This window comes from Halichoeres trimaculatus, unplaced genomic scaffold, assembly GCF_033239565.1.
Source record: "Halichoeres trimaculatus isolate MK-OKI-2021-1 unplaced genomic scaffold, fHalTri1.1 fHalTri1_scaffold_11, whole genome shotgun sequence".
NCBI lineage: Eukaryota > Metazoa > Chordata > Actinopteri > Labriformes > Labridae > Halichoeres > Halichoeres trimaculatus.
In genome coordinates, this window is record NW_027437189.1 from 20,924,799 (window position 1) to 20,946,371 (window position 21,573).

The window sequence follows — 21,573 nt, forward strand, 5'->3', positions numbered from 1 at the left end:
ACAACACTGCTTATAGGACAAGAGCAAGTGCAACCGGTTTTAAAAGGCTGTTTTGACACAGTGCCACAGATATGTCTGTTAAGACATAAGGACAAAGCAAGGTGCCTTAGGTGGTTGGGCAACTTTCTGTGAGGTCAGATATCCTTTTGGGTCCAGCAAGGGTCACATTCCAGATTTTATTACTTACTGTGGACAGCATGTATTGTGAAAACACATGACATCTGGGGCACACACATGAAGTCATAAGCTATCCTAAGTTGAAATCAGGGACTTTGTTTTTTCTCATGTTTTTCCTCTGAAAACGATTAGGCTGTTTGTCCTGGTTTTTATCTTATCAATACAGGAAGACCATAAGAGGAAAACAGCTTGTTCACGGGAAAGTATGCAAAAGCTGTTCCAGCAGCAAAAAGCAGCAAAAATAAGATGTTCCATTGTGGTCATTGCTGTCAACACTTAAATATCTCCAGCAAGACAATGAAATTTTTTAGGTTATATTTAAATACCCCATAACATCTCAAAAATCTCTTCTCACTCTCTCTTTTAAATTATTTATTTATTTATTTATTTATTTATTTATTTATTTATCTATTTATTTAAAAATACTTGTAGTTTTATTTTTATGTGCTACTTTGTAAAAATACCCATGCTTCTATTTATTCACAACAACCTCTGCATGCATTATATAACCCCAAAATCCCTTCATGAATGAATTTTGGTTTATTTTTATTTTTTTAAACTCCCATTTTATAATGAAACAAGTGAAGGTCAAGAGAGGCTCAGAAGTCCAAAGTATTGTTAATGGATCTGGGTAATTATTATGCAACTACTTGAAAAAGGACAGAGCACAAGGTGGCGGGCACGTGTGCCTACGTCACAGACAACACCCCCGCCCGGCCCCCTGACGTAAATGTGAGCAGATCTTTAGTTCACCCTGCCTCCCAGCCCGGCTGACCGCTGACAGATACACCAAGCCAGTACTGGATAGATGAACAGCAGGATACCGGGACCATAGAAACTTAGCTAACCCTTCGTCTCCAACACTAAACCGGCTTTAAAGAAAGAAAAAATCGAGTATGGTGGCTTTTTGAGAAAGGGAAACATGCCACAAAAAGACACGCTGCTACATCTCTTCGCCGGGGGGTAAGTCATATTAATGTTACAGGTTTAACTTTAATCGTAACTCAAATGTTCTAGAGAAATAAATGATGTGAAAATTTAGATGAGATTGGTTATTTTAAAATTAAGATAATCTATTAATAACAAAACTGCCGGTGAGATCCCAAACAGTCAGGGCTGCTAGCCAACATGGTCACGTTAACAATCATGCGGGCTAGTCCTTGTTAGCACAGCTTGTTCTTTCTAATGTCCAGATAGTGTTTGGTCATCAGTTCCTCTTTCCGCACTCTTTTTTTGCTGACCTGTTCATGGCGAAAAAAACACGGAAACTTTACACTGTCCTAACTCACCGCTCACAACGCTGTGGACAATGAAGTACCATCCGCTCTTTCCCCTGACTACCAGTTAGCCTTTCACCAGAGAGGAAGTCTGCTAATGTCTGTTAGCTTCCGGGAGCTAGTAGGATTTCATCAGTAACTCATCGTATTTACACTGCCAGTTTCCGCACGATTTTTCATGAAATAACATTATTTTATTATAAAATGGACACTGTGCTTTGTAACAGCACAGTACGAGTCTTCGTTTTGCTAAGAGCGGTCTACTTCAGACCTAAGTCTAGCGCCGTCACGGGAGTCGTTAGCCTGTAGCTACAATATGTTCCTGTTACATAATACCGATGGTATACAGAGCCAGCAACCAATTCTCCCCTCATGCGATGCCTGCAGCTCACCGCCACCTGGTCGGGTTCTGCTATTTATAAACCCAGAATAATAATATTGCAACTGTGACACGAGGACGAGCTGGTTGGACGCCAGTTTATGTTAAGGTCACATTAAATCAGAAGTTGCGATTCCAAAAACGACGCCATTTTACCCTTGAAGTGTTATGATGAACTCTGTTTTGATCTGGTGTAAGCCAGTGAGCAGTGACGCAGATGTCAGTCAAATATAAAGTAGTGTTCAGGAGATGTTTACTTCTGCCGGCTAACTCATGCTTTACGCTTTATGTTGTTCTCAGAGGAATTTATTTTTTCACCTCCCGAGAGCAAATTACTTATCAAACCAGCTGAGCTTGTATGTCTGCATTGGATCCTTTTAAAACTAGACTCATATGAACAACACAAGCACTCATGCTAGGTTAGTGATCAGTGGTCATGGCCACAGCACACTATTTAAACATAGTCACATGTGTTTGTTGGATTTGGTTATTCAATTGAATTATGCAATGTGAGATTAAACTCAATACACTCTGTGAATCTTTATTGATACTTCAAGCTGATAACATGGGTATGGTTTTTAGGACTTATGTTCAGTGAATGGAGAATGGGTCAGGTGTTACCAATTAAGTATCTTTGCATTTGTCCTTCAGACATGACAGGTTAACGTAACAGAGGCTTAGTTTAATCTGTTCTACTTCTCTGAGTTTGTCATTGATGAGGTTTAATAGAGGAGACTCGGTGAATAGTTTAAGATATTCCAGTGAGAGCTGTAAAGAATGAAAGGATGGTTTAAAAACAGCCATTCTTCTGCAAAACTGCTTTTTCTCCGAGGGCTTTTACAATGTCCGAGTCTGAGCTTTCAGACGCTGTGTTTGAAATGCTTTAGGATGGCTCAGAGAGTTTCCTCCATAGCGACTGCTTTTGACCATAATTGTTCATTACACTTGGCTGGCAGCTTTACAGCTGTGTAACAGTGGAAAAAAACACTCTCCCACTATGGCTAATCCTCTGAAATATAAAACCTGTTACTCTAAAAAAGGATGGCTATTGAATACAAGGATCAGATCATGCATATGTCAGCTAATGGTGCATAATTTATTGCAAGACTTGAAACAACTCAAGGCCCATAATTCCAATTTGTATGTTTTTCTTTTGCAGATGTAGTGGCACGGTGGGGGCCATTGTGACCTGTCCCCTGGAGGTGTTGAAGACAAGGTTACAGTCTTCCGGCCTCGCCCTCAGACCGGTCTTCCAGGTACAACTGGGCACATTAAGTGGTACCGGGGTAATCCGACCAGGCACTGTTACACCAGGGTTGCTGCAGGTCCTACGGTAAGATGTTGTTACGTATTTGTTGTTGTCAGGCAAGTAGTGCTGCTGCAGCTAGGACTTTTCCCCTGGAGCTTTATTTTTCTACCTGAAAACAAACAACGAATAAGGAACAGAATGTCCCAACGTAACAGCTGGTGCTCTTCACTGTACTTAAAAACTACCTTTTAAGAACGCCATAATTACTGGGTTGTGTGATTCTTATGATGTCCCACTGAGTTCTACAATGATGAACCCTACTGCTTTTAGCATGTCAAAGACATCAAAAGAAGAAATTAGCTAAATTTAACTCAATAAACTGTTACGTTTGGAGTAGTTGTGTAAGGTCCTGCACTGTTTTTGGAATTAGTCCCATGGGAACAAATTCGAGAAATCCTGTCATGTGTTTTTTGCCTTTGGAGTCTGCAAATGAAGGCTGTTAATCCTGTCCCATATAAACTGAGGATTAAGAATGCAGTAGCCTGTTTGTATGAAGTGTCTGTAAGCAGGGCACAAAACATGCTTTCCAGGCCTAAAATATAATTGTATTCTATAAATGTGACTTTAGTTTAATCTTTTTAATTTATGTAGTTCTGTAAAGACCCTGCCGCCTGGATTAGGAAAATACACAGCAGTCTCAGGGAGCCGCGAGATAGGAGTGAGCATTTTAACAAGGGTGCTGCATCAGGGTTATATTACAATCAGATGACTGGGGCCTAACACTGAACTGGTTTGAACTGGTGTCTGTTTTCACTGCAGACTGTTTGAGTTAAACAAGCCCAAAGACAAATAACCACTCAACAAAAGTCCATACAACTTGAGGTCCAATGCTACATTTAAACAGTTTCAAAACCATTATTGCATGTTCTAAAATGTGCAAAAATCAACATGATGAGCTGCTTTGCCCTCCAAGCATTTAAACCCAGGGTTGGGCACTCCTAAGCCTAAAATGGGTCATTCTTGCATGTTTAAAACAAATCCTCCAACAAGAAGAGGTGTTAGGTGACCGTGAGAGAGAGCTGAGCAAGAGGCGAGGTGTGCATTACAGTTACCGGCACAAATTTGAGTCGTACCCTCCCCCTTTGCCGGGCCCCAAGCAGGCCACACTGTCATCTGAAGAATGAAGGTTACAGCTCAAACGCGCTGTACAAGTGTGTCTGAGTGATAGGCTGGACGCTCCCTGCAGGAGAGACACGGGGACATGCAAATCGTTATGTAAAGTCTGCTCAAGTGACCAGGGGTGGCTCTATCATGCTCATTTCCATTTTGGGCATGTGTATAAACCAACACACGCCTCTTAGTCTAAAGTAAGGGTTAGTTGAACATGTATCACTGTATTTAAATAAAACTATTGAATATGTTTTAATTGTCTTGGGAATTAATGGTTTTATTTTTTATTTCAGATCAATCCTTGAAAAAGAGGGACCAAGATCACTTTTCCGTGGCCTGGGGCCAAACCTTGTTGGTGTTGCCCCTTCAAGGTACAATGAAGTTCCAGTTAATGTGACATGATTTGTTTTGTCCCATATTTTTGCTTTTGCATTCACTGATTGACTATGACCTGAAACTACTCGGCAGTCTTCATAAGTTCCTCTCTGTTGGTAGCTAGGTGAGGTTAATATGGGTCTATGTAGCCTCTTTGCTTTTAATAAAAGAAAACAAAAAAGTCAGGCACACCAGTTACATCACAGCAGTTTGTTTTCATGTACACAGAACTCCATTCTTATCAACGGGGATGGAAATAGAATGGCTTCCAGCTCTTTATCGTGTTATCCAGAGTTCTCCTTTATGACTCCATTTCTCTGCCCCAGCACAGCTCTCTCTTTCTTTATAAACTCAAATAGTTGAATAAGTTCAGTGAGTCAGTGAACCATTTCTCATGCCAGGGCTAACATCAAATGAGCAGCTTACAGCTGTGTGTAATTTTAACATGGTGTTTAAAGACATATAATGGCTTTATAAACAGGAAGCTTTTGTCATGGCAACAACTTCCGAGTCCTCCTCTAACCCCAGTGAGTTCTGCTCCAGTAAGTGCCCTGTGCAGTTTCAGTCAGTTTTAGAAAGGCTGTGTTTGGACCGTTCTCACCTTGAGGCTCATGTGAATAATATGAGTCATGAGGTTTATCGTTGAACAAACGCAGAAGTGAAAAAGTCTGAATAATCATTAAGCTGGTTTTAACTTGTGAATGAAGTTGCTGGAAGTCAAGACTTCCGTGGAGACACACGATGAAATTTTGATTTCACGTGTCGTCTGTTTTGTATAACCAACAAACGGTCTGTACTTTCAGTTGATAATCTCTGAAGTAGACTCTTCTATAACAGTCATACAAACATTAAATGAGGAGCCCTGCTGATCAGACTCCAGTGACGCTAGTAAACTAAAAACAAGGTCATGGGTTACATTTACTTTGCCTGTAGTTAATAAGTATCTACAGCACAATCTTTGGCTCCGTAATCCCAATGCCCCTCCGTTCCACTGGCCAACTTGGATGGGCTCTCTTTGCAGCAGCTCAGGAGGCATCTGTGGTGCTCGGTGCTTATTCAGCCCATTCTGGTGCAGTGACAATTTGTTCCAGAGGGAGAGAGGGGGAGGGAGCTGGGGAACAGACGACTCTGGATGCACTCTGTCAAAGGCTTATATTACATAATATCACAGCTGTTTATAAAACAGTATCGAAAAAGCATTCTTATTCATGCGCTTCCTGTTTATCCCTGCACTTCTAACCAGTTTGTTCTCTGTGTTTCAGGGCCATTTATTTTGCTGCATACTCGAAATCCAAAGAGATGTTCAATGGGCTGTTTGTGCCTAACAGTGGAATGGTGCACATGTCCTCTGCTGGTGTTGCAGGTGAGCAGTCAGCACGTTAGTCTGTTACGTACTACATGTTATGGGTGTCACAGCTCTGAAACATTACACAGCGTGGTTCCCTCCGCACTGATTATTTTTAAAACTTGAGAGTTGTACTGCCCTGGGGAAAATAAGGCCATAGTGAACTCAACTGGGCTCTTTTACAAGATCCTTTTGATAAAATTATTGTAATATTAAACGTTACAAATTATGCATCCTCTGTCCCTTTCATTTTCAGCTTTCGTTACTAACTCACTGATGAACCCCATCTGGATGGTCAAGACCAGGATGCAGCTGGAAAAAAAGTGTGTAAATGCTTGACTTGACCTTTTTTAGCCATAGACTGACTTGAACTTTCTGTACTGAATCTGTCTGAAACAACCCAAGCTATTTTAGGAACTTAGCAGTTGGGAAGGTACTCCTTATAAATGTGCCCTTTAATAGAAGTCTTTAATAGAGGCCTCCTTCACAGCACTGCCCTTGAGTTATGCAGCCTGAGCGTGTGATCTGGGTCCATAAATACACAGAGCTGACGCACTGTCCTGCTAGGACAGGAAGAGTCTATATTTGCATTAGCTAGTACAGGCCAGTAGTATCATTAGAGGTCAAAGGAGCCAGTCTGTTTACTGTGACTTTAAAGAAACACCCATCCTACATCACACCATGTCTTTGGAAGTGAAAAGAAAAAAATAACAACACTAAGTCAAAGGTTGTAGTGGTTACTCATTTAACCCTATAAGGAAACAACGATTTCTCTGACAGCATGGAGTAAAAGTTCACCAACAGATTAAACAGTAAGCAGGAAAAGAACAGGCCTATTGTGATATTATTGTTTCAAGTAAGAGATGTTAAGCATTCAGTTCCTTTTCCATAAAAAGAATTCATGATGCGACATGAAATGATTGTCAGACTTCTTTGGCAACGCTTGATACAAGCTTCAGCCATGACCAGTCTAAGGCTGCAACACGATTATCAAATAACAGTTTTTAACATTTATTTTGAACCTACTGTGTCTTGTCTTTTTACTGATGAGCTCAACTGGTTTACTTTTTCAGAGCCCGAGGAGAGAAAAAGATGAACGCACTGCAGTGCGCCCGCTATGTTTACAAAAGCGAAGGAATTCGGGGCTTCTACCGGGGCCTGACTGCATCGTATGCTGGCATCTCTGAGACCATGATCTGCTTCCTCATTTATGAAACACTGAAAAAACATCTTGCTAAGAGCCAGCTATCCTCCCCAAATAGTGAAAATGAGAAAGGAGCATCAGACTTCTTGAGTCTGATGCTGGCAGCTGCTTTTTCAAAAGGTTGTGCATCCTGCATAGCCTACCCACATGGTAAACACTCACATTTGTCACCTGCAATATGACACTAATCACATGAAATATCTGATGTTAATGATGTGCCTTTTTTTGTAATCAACAGAGGTCATCAGGACACGGCTGCGTGAAGAAGGCAGCAAGTACAAGTATTTCTTCCAAACAGGGAGGTTAATAATGGTGGAGGAAGGCTACGCAGCTTTTTACAGAGGACTCATTCCACAGCTCATTAGACAAATCCCCAACACAGCCATCGTCCTCTCCACATACGAACTCATTGTCCATCTGCTTGGGGACTCCAAATGAAGAACCACTTGGAAGTTGTTATTTTTTTTTCTGACAATGGACACTTTGAAAAAAAATCAACACAAACTGGGTGAGAGACTTTAAAAATGCAGCACATACATTTTTCTATGTAGTGCCACAAAGACTTGAATGGTGAAAGTGAAGCAGGTTGTGCTGTTATCCAAAGATCTTAGTTTTATTCAGAGCTTATTGTTTGGAGTTCAGGATATTCAGAGTCTAAAGAGGTACTTCCTTCAAACTATAAACCTGTGGAAAAGGTCATCTTCTTGGAGGACTAGTGTTAAGTTAACTAAATTATTTGATGTTTTGTTATTTTATGACTGTTTGTTTCTTTTTCTCAGTGATAAATGTACCCACTCACATGACAGTGCAGTTTGACTTTTATTTTATGATGGGGTTCAGAAGAAGTGCTAGTTATAGTGCTGTTCCTTGCATTTTTATAACTACGCATATCATTTCGAGATTTCTGATTCACAAATATAATGCTCTGGTTTTAATATTTGAATTACAGAGAAATTTATCATATTTTCTGTTAATATATACATAAACAAATTCTGTATATATAAATACAGGCGTATCTGTATGTTTTATTTGTGAAAAAGATGGTTAAATTCACAAGATAATGAGAACTTGGATGCCTATTTGACCAGTGGTTCAATAAAATGCATCAATAAAAGTAAAAGCTGGGTTTTGTTGCTGATGTTAACAAAGTCTGTTGCATATATCTGATCATCTGATAGCCCCATTTACTAAAGGCAGCCTTTTACAGACAAATCAGAACACCAGAGATATGCTTTCAAACATGTCAACAAGTTGATCATTGTCTTCATGTGCATCTATAAAAAGTATGCTCCAGTGAACTTTTTCTGATTTGATGTTAGAGTGGTAAAAGATATTAACTTCTTGACCTACTTAAAGAGCAAATATGAGAGTCATGGTTCAGTTCTCGCTGTCACTCAGTATTCCATTTAAAGGAGTTGTTGGTAGTAATTACATATTTGGCTCAGTTTGATTGGTTGGTTTGAATCAGGTAAAAAAAGTGGGTCAGTTTTCCTTTCATAGGTGATGACCTTACGACAGGTCAAGATCTGGACTGAAAGAAATCATACTCTCATTTGGAAGCCTATTAATAAATCTCTGAGTTGCTTCTCTGGTCTGTACTTAAGTATGTGTTCAGGATTTCTCTGTATTCATAATTTTTTGATTTTACACCACCATCCCGAATCAGTTGGTACCAAGTGCTCCGCTATGGACAGTGATGAAACTAATATGCAGCATATATTGTTAAATTGAACTCTTGATGGTATTGAAAATGGCGAACTGTAGCCAAAGGGAAGCGTTGTACTGTATGACTGGAAATATGAAACAGAAAAGGCCTCTGGGTAACCACTGGATGAGTCATCTGGTTGTGTGAAGAAACATTTAAGAGCGTAGACATGAATCAGCAAGCAAGCACAAAAACTTCTTCCTGCTTGTGGTTTTGGTTGATTCATGCACATTCTTCCCAACGGGACATACCAGACAAGTGATCAGACGCTTTCCAGCCGAAGGACTGAAAATGGAGTCAGTGTTAAAATGGCACCACAATCTAAAACACTTCCTCTAATAATTTCCTTCAATTTGTAGTAAATGTTTTTCAATCTTATTTTGATTCATTTAATTCTAACTCTGTTATAAGTAGAAAAATTGATTGGCAGCTTTAGGCCTGCTAAATATAGTTTGCGATTTTCCTTTCTGTGATTTTGATCAACTGGGGCAGTGACTTACCTAAAGCTGACAGGAAATCGTGTGTGTGTGTGTGTGTGTGTGTGTGTGTGTGTGTGTGTGTGTGTGTGTGTGTGTGTGTGTGTGTGTGTGTGTGTGTGTGTGTGTGTGTGTGTGTGTGTGTGTGTGTGAATTAACATATTTGTACCTTTAATCTGCGCTTGAACATTTGACTACTAACTTAAATTATTAAAAATGTTACATTTCTCAACCATCATCCAGGTATGGATATGTCCAAATCACATTTAAGAGTACAAATAAAACCAAACACCACACTTGTGAACAAAAAGGAGCTACCTTCTGTGCTTTGCGGACTCTAAATGGTTGGTAAGTAAATCATCAAGGATTTTGGGTGCCATGTGTGGTGGCCTTTCAGGTTTCAGGTATTCCCAGGTCAACCCTGCTGCTACGTGGTGAAAAAAAATACTTAATTTCCTTATTCTGCATTTCCATAGTAGAAAAAATATGATCTTCTATACTTATTTTTCCAGTTTTCTTGTTTAATCTGATCATTACTGTGTGTTTCTGAAGATAGATTGCCCTCTCCTTGTGCCTGTGAAGAGTATTTTCCTGCTGACTATGGACTACAAATTATGACGTGTAAGTGAACAATTTCATTTTCACTTCCTCCCTAGCGGCCTGTCTCAAGAATTCCCTTGGCCAGAGGCAGAAATTGAGGACGTCACTGGGAAAGCACTCATGTTCGTCCCCCACTGAAGGTAAATTAGAATCCCTCTATTTGTCTCAGCTGGTGAATGTAACAAATAATGAAATGATTTAGAAATCTTTAAACCACTTGTGGTGATCACAAAATCAGGGATGTTAGGGTTGTTTGTCATGCTTCTGTGGACTCATGCTCAAACTTTTTTTTTTTTCTTCTAAGGCCAGCTCAAGAGGTAGAGGACACACCTGACCAGACATGCATATTTTTGCTCCCATTTTTAAATTTTTATCAGCAAAGAAGGAATGAAGACACCAACTGGACAAGAAATTCCTATTGCAGCACATTATTTTTATTGTTTGTATTTTGCTATCTTTTCATTACCTGGCATTGTAATTAGTTTGATTATTTTTTGTTGTGTTATTTGTATTTCAATATATTGTAATAAAAAGTCCTGCTGGACTTGCATTTTCATCCATTACTGACTACTTGTTCAAAGTACAGGTATAAAAACAATTATGAGGATTTAAAGGTGGTGGGGCACTTTCAATACAACCAAAAGATAACCAAAAACCAACATTCCGTTAAGGTTAGGGGAAGGTTGAGAGAACCAAACATCTAACCAACATAGTTTAGAGAACGTAACGGAAACTTTCCATGGGAACGTAGGGGCAACCTGAAATCAAGCCCAGAGGCACGGGAACATCAGAGCTTTTGTTCCTAGAACATTCTGGGAACCAAAAAATGTTAGTAGGGTAGCACTAAGTACCTGACTTGGGATTAAAAAAAACTATTACAAACTTTGATGAGCATAATACCAAAACAGAAATGTCCAATGTTGAAGCAAACCTTATACAGACAGGCCTTGTTTGATTGTGAATAAAACAGTCATGGCTATCCTGCAAATGGTTTCTGTAGCCCATATTTACTGAGTGGACATTAACAACAAACACCATGCTTTAGATATAAACATTGCATGTGAAACTTTTAAGACAGACTTGAAAAACAAGACTATATTATTAATTATATTGATAGCATTGCTAAAGGACAGAACAATGGCTGGAAAAGCAACTTTTGAAGCCTTCTGTAAAGCATGACTGGAGTGAAACAGGAACATTTAGTACTTGCTCCAGCTTTGCCAGTACTAATTCAATTAGATAAGATAAGCAACTTCCTTATCAAAGAACAAAAAGGTATTGAGCTTGACAGCAAAGAGCAAAACCAGTCAGTTTTAACTATAGAGGCATTTTTAATGGAAGCCTATTTCCACCAGTAAATTAAGTTTTTTTTGTTTTTGTTTTTTTTTTTAATTCACAATTAAGTGATTAAGTCATAATAATGGGACACTAATGAGACTCTGATTCATAATTACGAGATGCCATAAACTGAAATCTTAGGTTATATGATTATCTGTGCTTTTTGCCGACAAACGGTCAGTTATTACATTGTACCCCCCTGGACTGGGAGCGACGCCCTGGGCAGGTGATCCTCTAATGGGACAGCTTATGGTCTAAATGCGGCGCTGCAGCTTGTGCTGACCTCTGTCTGCTGCAGAGGGAACGGCTCAGTCGAGGGCTGACTCTTGACATGGGTATGGCGCTATGACGGGATGTAGCTCTTCTGTTTCTCGTTGTCATAATGTTTTTGTGACGGTGGACGGACTCCTCGGTAGTCTTGCCTTACTTCGACTCACGAAACAATCGTTTTTCGTTGCATTTGCATTGCTCTGTTAACGACTATGCCTTTGACAAAGCCAGCGCCGTAGCCAAGTGTCAGTTAGCTAAAGTTGCTAACCGTTAGCTCTTAGTTCAGCCTATCTGGACCTTTGCAGCACTCAGGCTAGCTAATGTCTCGTGCGGTTACTAGTTTTACACAGCTGTTAGCATCGTCATTACCACGACAACCGGCATCCTTCCCAGCCGGCCGACTGATGGAAGGCTAAGGGGAACCATGCTGAGATTTCTCCAGATCCTTTTAACAGGTAACGATAAGCCTGGGCTGCTAATAAAGGTTAGCTAAGCTTGTTTGCCAACTAGAGAGATAGCTTATACCGCTTTAGATTATGCAACTTGGCAACTTCAACGGCAATTATTTCACCTGAAATTTGCTTTATTGTATCTGTCTGTCACCAGAAAGAGTTTACATTACAAAGATGTAGAAACATCAGAATATTGATATCTATAATTAAGCATTATGCAATAATTATAACAATAAAAATCAACTTGGCAAACCAACTATGGGCCAGAATGTTTCTTTAAGTGAAAAGTGCTAAAAAACTTAAAGGGTATAACAAAACAGGTCTGTACATCAATCACAATTATATATGGTCAGGATACAGACACTGTCTTCAGGGGATAGCACGCCCATAGCTTCTTTTTTGGGGAAGTTGATAAGTTTGTATAGTTTTGGATGCTGTAATCTAGGTGCTCATACATTTAAACTTGAAATAATTGTGAATTTGACCTAACACACCTCTCACGGTGAAACAAAAACCCTAAAAGTTACATACTGCAGTCTCAGAGAGCATCACAATGTAAAACCAGAACCTTTGTGGAAAGAGTCCATCAAATCTGAACACTTCTATGTATGATTGTCCTATGGGACTGTGGGATTTTATTTTAGTTTTCCAGGTCTATGTTGAATGAATAAGAACCACACCATGAGTACAAAAAGCTGGACCTCTAAATGCATTGTGTTTGCTTGATGATACTCCATGTTTGTAATTTCTTCTTCAGGCCTCTTTGGTTTTCTGTGGGATGGAGTTCATGCTTTTGGTAAGACATGGGCTTATATCAAATTGCAGCATCAATAACCACTTTTACACCTACTCTGTCTGAGCAATTTTTTTCTGACCCACAGGAGGGGTCAGATTAGTAGATGGGGACAACAGATGCTCTGGCAGGGTTGAGGTGCTCCGCCATGACCAGTGGGGAACTGTTTGTGACCATGGCTGGGACATCCGGGAGGCTGACGTTGTGTGCTTGGAGCTGGGCTGTGGCTTGGCTGAATATGAACATCACCGCACATCATTTGGTCCAGGCAGAGGAGAGATCTGGCTGCGGCATGCCCAGTGCTCAGGACACGAGTCCAGTTTGACACGCTGTGCAGTCGTCCTTCATAGTAACTCCCACTGCTCCCATGAGAATGACGTGGGGGTGAGATGCTCAGGTGAAGCTTGACTACTAAGAGACATTATATACCAAATGTAGCAAGAGGCAGTTGACCAACGTGGGGTTTATTCATATTTATGTAATTTTAGCCAATAAGATAAAGGATAAACGAGTCAGATCATTACCACTCAAATGTGTATACTGCTTAGAACACTAATCAACAAGCTCATTATCTGGGTTATCATTATTTCAGACTTTCAAATTAACTTTCCCACATTTTGATCAACGTGTCTCTTCTCACAGGTACCCTTTTAACGCCCTCCCTCACCCTTCTGTCTCCTCACACTGTGTTCTCTCCCGGGGAGGCTGTCCGCTTTGGCTGCAGCGTTCTACTGGGCCATCACCTCAGTGACTTCCACCTGTATAAGCACGGGGTGTCCACACCGCTGGTCACACAGAGAGCCGACCAGACTCAAACCACAGTAGAGCTCACGCTGTCGGACATAGAGACTTTCCACCAGGGCAGCTACAGTTGCCGGTACAGGATTAAGGGAGGTTTTCCCTCTCAGCTACTCAGCTCTCCGCCCAGCAACTCCATCAACATCACTGTGGGTGAGTCATACCTGCAGTGTCTAATCCATATTAATGCACCAAGACCTGTTCCCATAACACACTGTCTGCTTGTGCAACATATATTAGACTTGTGATTCCTAGTCTGACTCAACCTAGAACAGTTTATTGAATCAGGTTTTATTTAACTTTGTTTGAGGCTAGAGGAATTTTATTTACAAATTCAATTTCAATATTCAATTTACTTCCTATTTTATCCATTAAAACTCCTGTCAGAAATCCATTCATTGAATTTTCTCTCAAAAAGAGGAAGTACTGTGTCTTCCTCAACAAGGCACTAACATTTTAATTCAGAGCTTGGACACTCACAGGTTATTGTACTAAAACGGCCAAACAGAAAAAGTAATTGTGATTCATTAAAACGCTGCTGTTGTCATTTTTTGATATTTCATATACATTTGACAGTATCAAAAAGCAGATTTTTAAGGTTATGAAGGAAAACAGATCTACAGCTATATTCATTCTTTAAAATAAAAAGCTGCCTTGGTTCTAAAATGATAAACAGTTCCACCCTGAGGACAGTTCATTGGAGCTTTTACGCCACTACACTATCACAGAGGTCAAAGGGATAAAAAATTTATATATCATTATATATAGACAGTGTGTTCTCTGGAATATACACACAACACAAATCCTCTGGAACTAGTTCATGTTGGGGAAACATTATTATTACTATTAGAGCCCGACCGATATGGGATTTTTGGGGCCGATGCCGATACCGATAATGGGGGCAAAAAAAAGCCGATATCCAATATATCGGCTGATATGTATAATAAATTCATTGATATACACAGGATATATACTATATATAATCACAAATTATTATAATACCCATATGATTCAAGACAGAGACAGAATACTATTAAATTAAAACAAGGAACTTAAATTATAAAACTGTCAACATTAACTGAAGTGTTAACCAATGATAAATAAGAACAAGCTGTAAACACAATAAATAAAGAAATGAAACTGTAAACACCTTAAATAAATAAGTCAAACTTTAAACTCAGTAAGTATAAAAAAAATAAAAATGTAAAGAAAAACTGAGCAACTAACACAACGTTAAAACACAGTATTATAGTCTTACATTAGATAATGGTGGGCGTGTGAAATAACAGTAGCATTTATCTCTGTTTATCTCACAAAAAAGCAACTAACTCGATGTTAAAACATCATTCTATAGTCTTACATTTCATAATGGTGGACGGAGGGGGCGGGCACTCGGGCAGTGTGCAGCCCAACATACAGACACACTTGAGCAGGAGCCACAGAATCTCCGTGGAGCAAAAATTTTTATAATCGGCAACATTTTGGGCGATGTCGATTAATCGGTGACAGGCATAATCAGCCAGATTAATCTCTAATTACTATCCCTTTTTCTTTCTATAAAAAATCCTATTTTAAGAAAATCTTGATGTGCCTTGTAGTACTTAGAGTAAACAGGGATCTGTGTTCGTTGACTAGTTTGTGCCTGCATTGGGAGCAAATTGGAAATCAGCCTGTCACCTTGGCAAACAGGTGTTTCTATTATCAACACTTATTTGTCAAAAGTAAGTCTAAAGAAAAGAATAAAGTAAAAGCACACCATGGTATGTTTGATGTTACCACGTCTAAAACAGTAAAAAAAAAACTTCCTGGTAATTGCATCTAGTCAGTGAAAAACCAAAGAACCACCAAGTGCCCTGTGAACATTAGGAGTGATCCATCAGATGCTTGTGAGGTGCTGAAAAAGTGGTTGATAGAATATAAGAGCTGTTACCATTTTTTCCCCTCACAAAAGTTTTTCAGCACTCTAAATTGTAGGTGTGAGTGTGTGCTTGAATGGTTGTCTGTCGCCGTGTCAGCTCTGTGATTGACTAGCGACCAGTCCAGGTTGTACCCTGCCTCTTGCCCACTGACAGCTGGAATAGGCTCCCTGCACAGGATAAGCGGTTCAGAAAATGAATGAATGAAATGTTTATCAGTACTGTTTTGATTTTTTCTGTATTTCATAATTAGAGTTTGAAAAACTCACACTCAACCAGGATAAGCTAAATATTTCTTCTTTGATGATCACAGTGGAGCTCCTGACTCCCCAGCACTGGTACAACACGTCCGCTGAGGCCCCTGCTGGTTCTGTCCTCAAAGGCCACAGCTTTAACATCACCTGCTCCACCCTGCAGCAGTATCCCGGAGGCTCCTTCCAGCTGCGTCTCATCCGCTCCAACGGCACAGTGCGCCAGTCTCTGCCCGCCCTCACCCCATCTGTCACTTTTACTTTTTCTAACGCACAGAGCTCTAATGAGGGCTACTACTACTGCCTGTACCGGGTGCAGCTGGGTGGACGCACCTTTGTTTCCAGAGAGAGCCAGCCCCTGCCTATAGCCATCAGAGGTAAACCAGTTACAACAACGGAACCAGAAATTTAAGATAACACAGATCAGAAACCGATTCTTCTTCTCTCCTTCAGACCCAGATCCAATACTGAGTCCAATGGTGATCAGCTGGCTCGTGTCTGGTGTGACATTTGTTGTAGCCCTTATAATAATTGTCATTGTGGCCAAGGTGCTGTGTAACAAGGAGAAGAAGCCCTCTGAGCTGGAGAGGGAGACCAGAACCTGTATGTTGATTTAAAACTGACAAAAATGTAACTTTTGTCTAATTTGTTGCATATATATACACCTGGAATAATACACGTGTTTCTGTTTGCAGGTGTGGACAACACTTATGTTGCCTTATCAATTAACAAGCTATGACTGGGTCTGCTGGGATCAAACACCTAGAGGTAATGAAATCATGATTCTTGCATGGACCATTGTGACAAATCAGTAGATACCACTTTTATTAAAACAAGTGATTTTTATAAAACTGATAAAACTAAACCATATGCAGCTGATTTCATTCAACTGAATTGTGAAGCATAAGCCAAGTGTTTGTGAGTTAAAGTGAAGCATTTTGTTTGTCTCATGAACAGACTGAAGGCTATGCGGGTGATTCAAGCATCCGTGGATGTGGTCCTAAACTGAACAGCTCAGCTGGCTCTCCATCGTCTCTTAGGAAAAGACACCATCTGGACTCGGTTCAGCTCAGACAGAATGAGGCACAGTTTTTACTCCACTCTACCATGGACCTTACCAAGACTGCACAGCAGATTTCTAGTGTTAGAGCTCAGAAACAACTGAAACGCTAAGCTTTTAAGCTTTACATTATGGAGATGTAGGCTAACAGCTACAGATGAGGATCTTTACACACAAACCTATTACCTTTTATCTCTAGATCATCTGTTATTCCCATTATCTTCGTTACAAAAATGGTTTAAAAAAAAGTTTATCACTAAAGTTTTCATGATTTACAAAGATAACATGGTACTTATTGGAAACCAGGAAAACAATGTGTCAGATAAACATCCTGGGCAACAACAGAAAATGACATTTTAGTGAGAAAGGTGAGAGTTAACAGAAAAATGAACCTGTGCTCAGAAAACTAGTTCTGCTGTTGTTGACAGATCTTGTCTTCAGGTTACTCTGACTTGGTGGCTGCTCTGACCTGGGATGGGAGTGGAAAACTACTTCTTAAAGCTCAACTGTGGAAACCAATGTGTTTCTCAGGTGTGTGTCTGTGAATGTGACTGTATGTGTGTGAGTGTGTGTGTATGCAGTTTCAAACCATTTTTTTTATTTATTACCAGGTGACACTAATAAAAGCTCCACTAGTTTATGATGTATTATCTTCAGATCAATGATCCTTACAGGATTAGATGTTTTTGTATTTTAAGTCTTACCCTACTATGCATCTTTGTCATTAAATGTACATTATTGCACTTATATGTCTAACTAGGAAATGTAGTTCATTAAAACGCTGCTGTTGACAGAGCTGTTGGGTTCATTAATTCTTTTTTTGCAAATAGCTGGAAGCACTGTGAGCATCAGATCAATCTCAGTGTGAGAAAAAAAATAAAGATTGAACATAATGCACATTTGTTCCTTTACTTTTATACTTTCCATTATTTAATGAGAACATTTTGTCTTTGAATAAATCACTTTAAGTCCCAAATGTTTGATTAAACTTTTTATAGTCTGGATACAAACTGAACAACCTTAGACTCCACAGGATGTAAAAGTTTGAAAATGTAACACACTTTCATTGAATTTACTGAAATTTAAAATGGTATTACAAGTTATATAAACCTTTTGGTTTCATCTGTCCCCCCACAAAATAAAGCTTTTCTCAAACAACCTTTTGGACACTGGAAAAACATTGAGCCCAATCAGGCTAAAAAAACAAAGATCTTGGATTAATCTGTGTTTCTGTATAGTTACTCCTGTCTACTGACAGTAGGAAGCAGTGTTTCCCTCGCTGTTATAATAATACAGACTACAGGGCTCAGTCAACTTTCAAATGATAGTAAAGACAAAATGAAAGATCACACACCCTTAACATGTAATAAAAAGAAAAGCAATACAAATAAAAGTTTTTTAAAATCCTGCTGCAACATCTTTGAAGTTAAACTTCAGATAGGTGAATGGTCATAGCAACGTGTTTAGTGTTTGTTTTTATACATGAACACTTCTGTTTCAGGTCTTTTAAGACAAACTGAAACAAGGGGAAAGATTATTAAATCAAGTGAGTGCCGACAGTGGATATTGCCTGATTTTGTGCCCCAGAAATCTCCTTGGCTATCTAAATATTGGATTTCTTAAACAATTTTCTAACCTTAAATAACTGACTGCAAGATTACTGTGCAACTGTGGCAGAACATTAAGTGAGCTGGGTTTCTGAAATTTAGTTTCTTGACATATTCAGAACCACAAATCTCAAACAACAGAGTGCACAGTGCACACCGGTCATACTAAGACCATGTGTATTGACTCAAAAGCTGCTGACCTGGTAAGAGGAAGCATTTTTTGTCCTTTTTTTTTAGCACCTTCATCAAAGTGTTGCTGTAGTGAGGATGGCTGGCAAATACACATTTTATATTCGCAGGAAGCAAGTAAACTAACTGCAGTTCAAACACACTATATCACACAATATCTTAAAAACCTCAAAATGTCTCATGTCAGAAATTTATGTGTGAATTCAAATACATTCCCCATTTTAAATGCATAATAAAGTGAGACTCTCCAACAAACTGAGAACGAGTAAAACTAGAATCATTCTATTCCTTTGGCGGATTCGTTCGTCTCCATACTAGAAAACACAATGTAGAGGAAGATGGCCACAGCCAGGAAGAAAACAAACTGAACCCAGAGGGGGATAAGACGAGATGATTTGGTTGGCGGTGGTGCTTCTTGTGCAGGTTTCATGGGTGTTGATCTCGAATAGGACGACCTGTAGGTGGACGGTGAGTCGTACATGTAGGGTCTGAAAGAGAAACAGAAAAACCTCATGACATCAAATTTTACATTGAAAACACGGAAACAAACTTTTAGTTTAGTCTTAGTGTGTGAAGCATGGATGATGCTGACACTTTTAGTACGAACATACTTACTCATTGGCATATTCCCTTCCTCTGTAGTCAGTCTGAGTTTGTGTGTAGCCAGAGAAGGATCTCCTGAACAAAGGGACATCAATTAAGATATTATCTGAGACATCTAAACTTAACAAGAGCTTTTAAAAACTTTGACTTACTCTTGCTCTCTGTTGGTCCACTCTGGTTTTGACCTCGAGAAAGACAAACTAGACAGACAAGAAAAAGAGTCATTGTCAATGAAGACTAAGTTGTAGGAATGAGGCTGTGTCCTCAATAAATGAGACAACTGCTACTTCATAAACTTATTAAACTGAATCTTACTCATGTTCTCTCTCTGTCCACTCTGGTCTTGCCCTCAAGAAAGATGTACTAGACAGACAATGAAAATCATCATTGTTGATAAAGACTTTTCTGTAACTTGATCTTATTGAAAGATAGCAGATGTCGCCTAATGGAAAGCTGCTACTTCAAAAAATTGTTCAACTGAATCTTACTCTTGTTCTCTTTCGGTCCATTCTGGTCGAGACCTCAAGTAAGACCCACTAAAAGCAAGAAAGAAAAGCAAGTGGTATTTTAGACTGTATTTTGTGTTTGTGTTAGGAGATGAGAAGGAAGAATTTGACAGGGTACAGACCTGTCTCCTGATCCTTCACTCCTTACCTGTAAAATTGTAAATGGTTAAATTATTTTTTTCTTATTTTAAGATGTTCACACTCAAAGTCCACTGAAAGCAGTGAAATGGCATAGATCAACAAACGATCAGTGTATGTAGACAGAGATACTCACAGGTTTTCTGTAGACATATGTGACTTCCTCTTCTGAAAAAAAAACACAAATGTGAGGCTGAATGTCAAAATGAGGAAAAAGAATTGAGGCTACATGTTTATGCTTCATGAGATATAGTAAATAGCAATCAATGTGTATGTGAGTCTATACCGTCACATTAACCAAAAGTTTAAAAAAAAAATTGTGTGGGAAATGTTTATGTGTAGTGGGACTCACTTGATAAGAAATACTAAAACACTGACTAACCTGACATCTTAAGAACTGTTTTGGGACTTTTATCTGACTGTTTATGATTATTTTTCATGTTAAAGTACTAATTGAAGTCACTTACTGCTACAGGGCTTTAGTAAGTTCTGCTCACTAAGTGTAATTAATACAATTAAGGGTTGTTGAGAATGTGTAGAATATTGAAATAATCGATTACCTTCCTCTCTGTAAAAGGTTCTGTCAGGTGATGGTCTCGCTTTCTTCCCTTTGGCCATTGCCTCTTTAATCTTCTTTTCGTACAGACCTCTGGTGGAGTCTGTGCATAGAGAAGCAACATACAATTAGTATTTTAGAAGTAATGGACACGTAAACCCAGAAAACAACAGTACTTTAAAGAACAGCTCATGGTAAACTTCACACTGCGAGCGGCATGAAGTTAGCTGGACGTTTATTCAAACAGGTTAAATCTGAGCCACTCACCAACCACAGGCCCGTGTTTTATCCCATATTCATCGAGCAGGTCGGTTATTTCCTGCGCAGATTTACTGCTTAAGGAAGACATTTTGGACAAAGTTGTTTATTTGTTGAGGTTTCTCTGCTGGTTTAGGGTTTGATATCTTGTGTTTGTCGAGCTGTGGTTTCGGCTGCCATGAAAGTCAACAGTCGTAGCTCCTCCCACCGAAAAAGACCGCGAGCTCGTTTTGTGTTCAGCGTACCGGACATCTTTACGTGGAGTCTAACGGCTGCTCCCAGCACGGCTGTTGAGACTGGATGAGGCTCGTCCCCGCCCGCGTTTGTTTGTACAGGTGTAGAAAACAGTCGCATCTACAGTTAAGTCCAGCATCACTTCTGTTTCCGTCGTTTCCGTTTGAAAATTCTTCTTCTACGGTTTATTTTAGTTTTTTTTTCTGGTTTCCTCCAAGAACAAAAAACAGCACCACCAGTGCTTCCATCATCAAATGTATATTTTGTAAGATATCAAATACTTTTTTTGTCGCCATATATTACACAGTCTACGGTCACCCTGTTACATACAGTCTGTGACGTCACCACTGGCAAATTAAAACGTGAACGGTAGGACTGATATTTCACAAAAACTTGATAAAAATGAATTTAAAAAAAAGATAATGTAGCTGAAGCCCTGCGATTGACTGGCGACCAGTCCAGGGTGTACCCTGCCTCTCGCCCAATGATTGCTGGGATAGGCTCCAGCCACCCGCGACCCTAAACAGGATAAGCGGTATAGAAAATGAATGAATGAATGAATAATGTAGCTGACATTTTCTATACCGCACAGAACAAAAGTAACACACTGATTAACGGCATTTATCCTACAAAGAAGTATCTCTGTG

The 21,573-nt window shown here is 39.5% G+C and overlaps 3 protein-coding genes across 4 annotated transcripts; 2 read left to right on the forward strand and 1 right to left on the reverse strand.

Annotated features, from left to right (window-relative positions):
• The first annotated feature begins 888 nt into the window (after positions 1-888).
• slc25a33 (solute carrier family 25 member 33) lies at positions 889-8,303 on the forward strand. The gene is made up of 7 exons (XM_074681578.1): positions 889-1,140; positions 2,993-3,166; positions 4,546-4,623; positions 5,890-5,990; positions 6,229-6,295; positions 7,046-7,326; positions 7,415-8,303. The coding sequence occupies exons 1-7, from the start codon at positions 1,100-1,102 to the stop codon at positions 7,612-7,614; spliced, it is 942 nt and encodes a 313-aa protein (XP_074537679.1). The 5' UTR covers positions 889-1,099; the 3' UTR covers positions 7,615-8,303.
• Positions 8,304-11,567: 3,264 nt separating this feature from the next.
• On the forward strand, positions 11,568-17,693 carry LOC141799695 (uncharacterized). Its single transcript, XM_074682010.1, has 8 exons — positions 11,568-12,020; positions 12,775-12,813; positions 12,899-13,207; positions 13,453-13,761; positions 15,838-16,152; positions 16,229-16,378; positions 16,471-16,543; positions 16,733-17,693. The coding sequence occupies exons 1-7, from the start codon at positions 11,990-11,992 to the stop codon at positions 16,512-16,514; spliced, it is 1,197 nt and encodes a 398-aa protein (XP_074538111.1). The 5' UTR covers positions 11,568-11,989; the 3' UTR covers positions 16,515-16,543; positions 16,733-17,693.
• A 120-nt stretch (positions 17,694-17,813) lies between these two features.
• LOC141799697 (uncharacterized) lies at positions 17,814-21,076 on the reverse strand. Of its 2 annotated transcripts, XM_074682011.1 has the most exons (7): positions 20,702-21,076; positions 20,439-20,537; positions 20,015-20,046; positions 19,863-19,888; positions 19,723-19,770; positions 19,247-19,309; positions 17,814-19,119 (listed from the first exon to the last, which is right to left on the reverse strand). In XM_074682011.1, the coding sequence occupies exons 1-7, from the start codon at positions 20,781-20,783 to the stop codon at positions 18,909-18,911; spliced, it is 561 nt and encodes a 186-aa protein (XP_074538112.1). In that variant the 5' UTR covers positions 20,784-21,076; the 3' UTR covers positions 17,814-18,908. The 2 variants fall into 2 exon arrangements, 1 of the variants encoding a protein (XP_074538112.1); XR_012599250.1 differs by lacking the exons at positions 17,814-19,119; positions 20,439-20,537; positions 20,702-21,076 and having other exon boundaries at positions 19,387-19,770; positions 20,015-20,048.
• Positions 21,077-21,573: the final 497 nt, after the last annotated feature.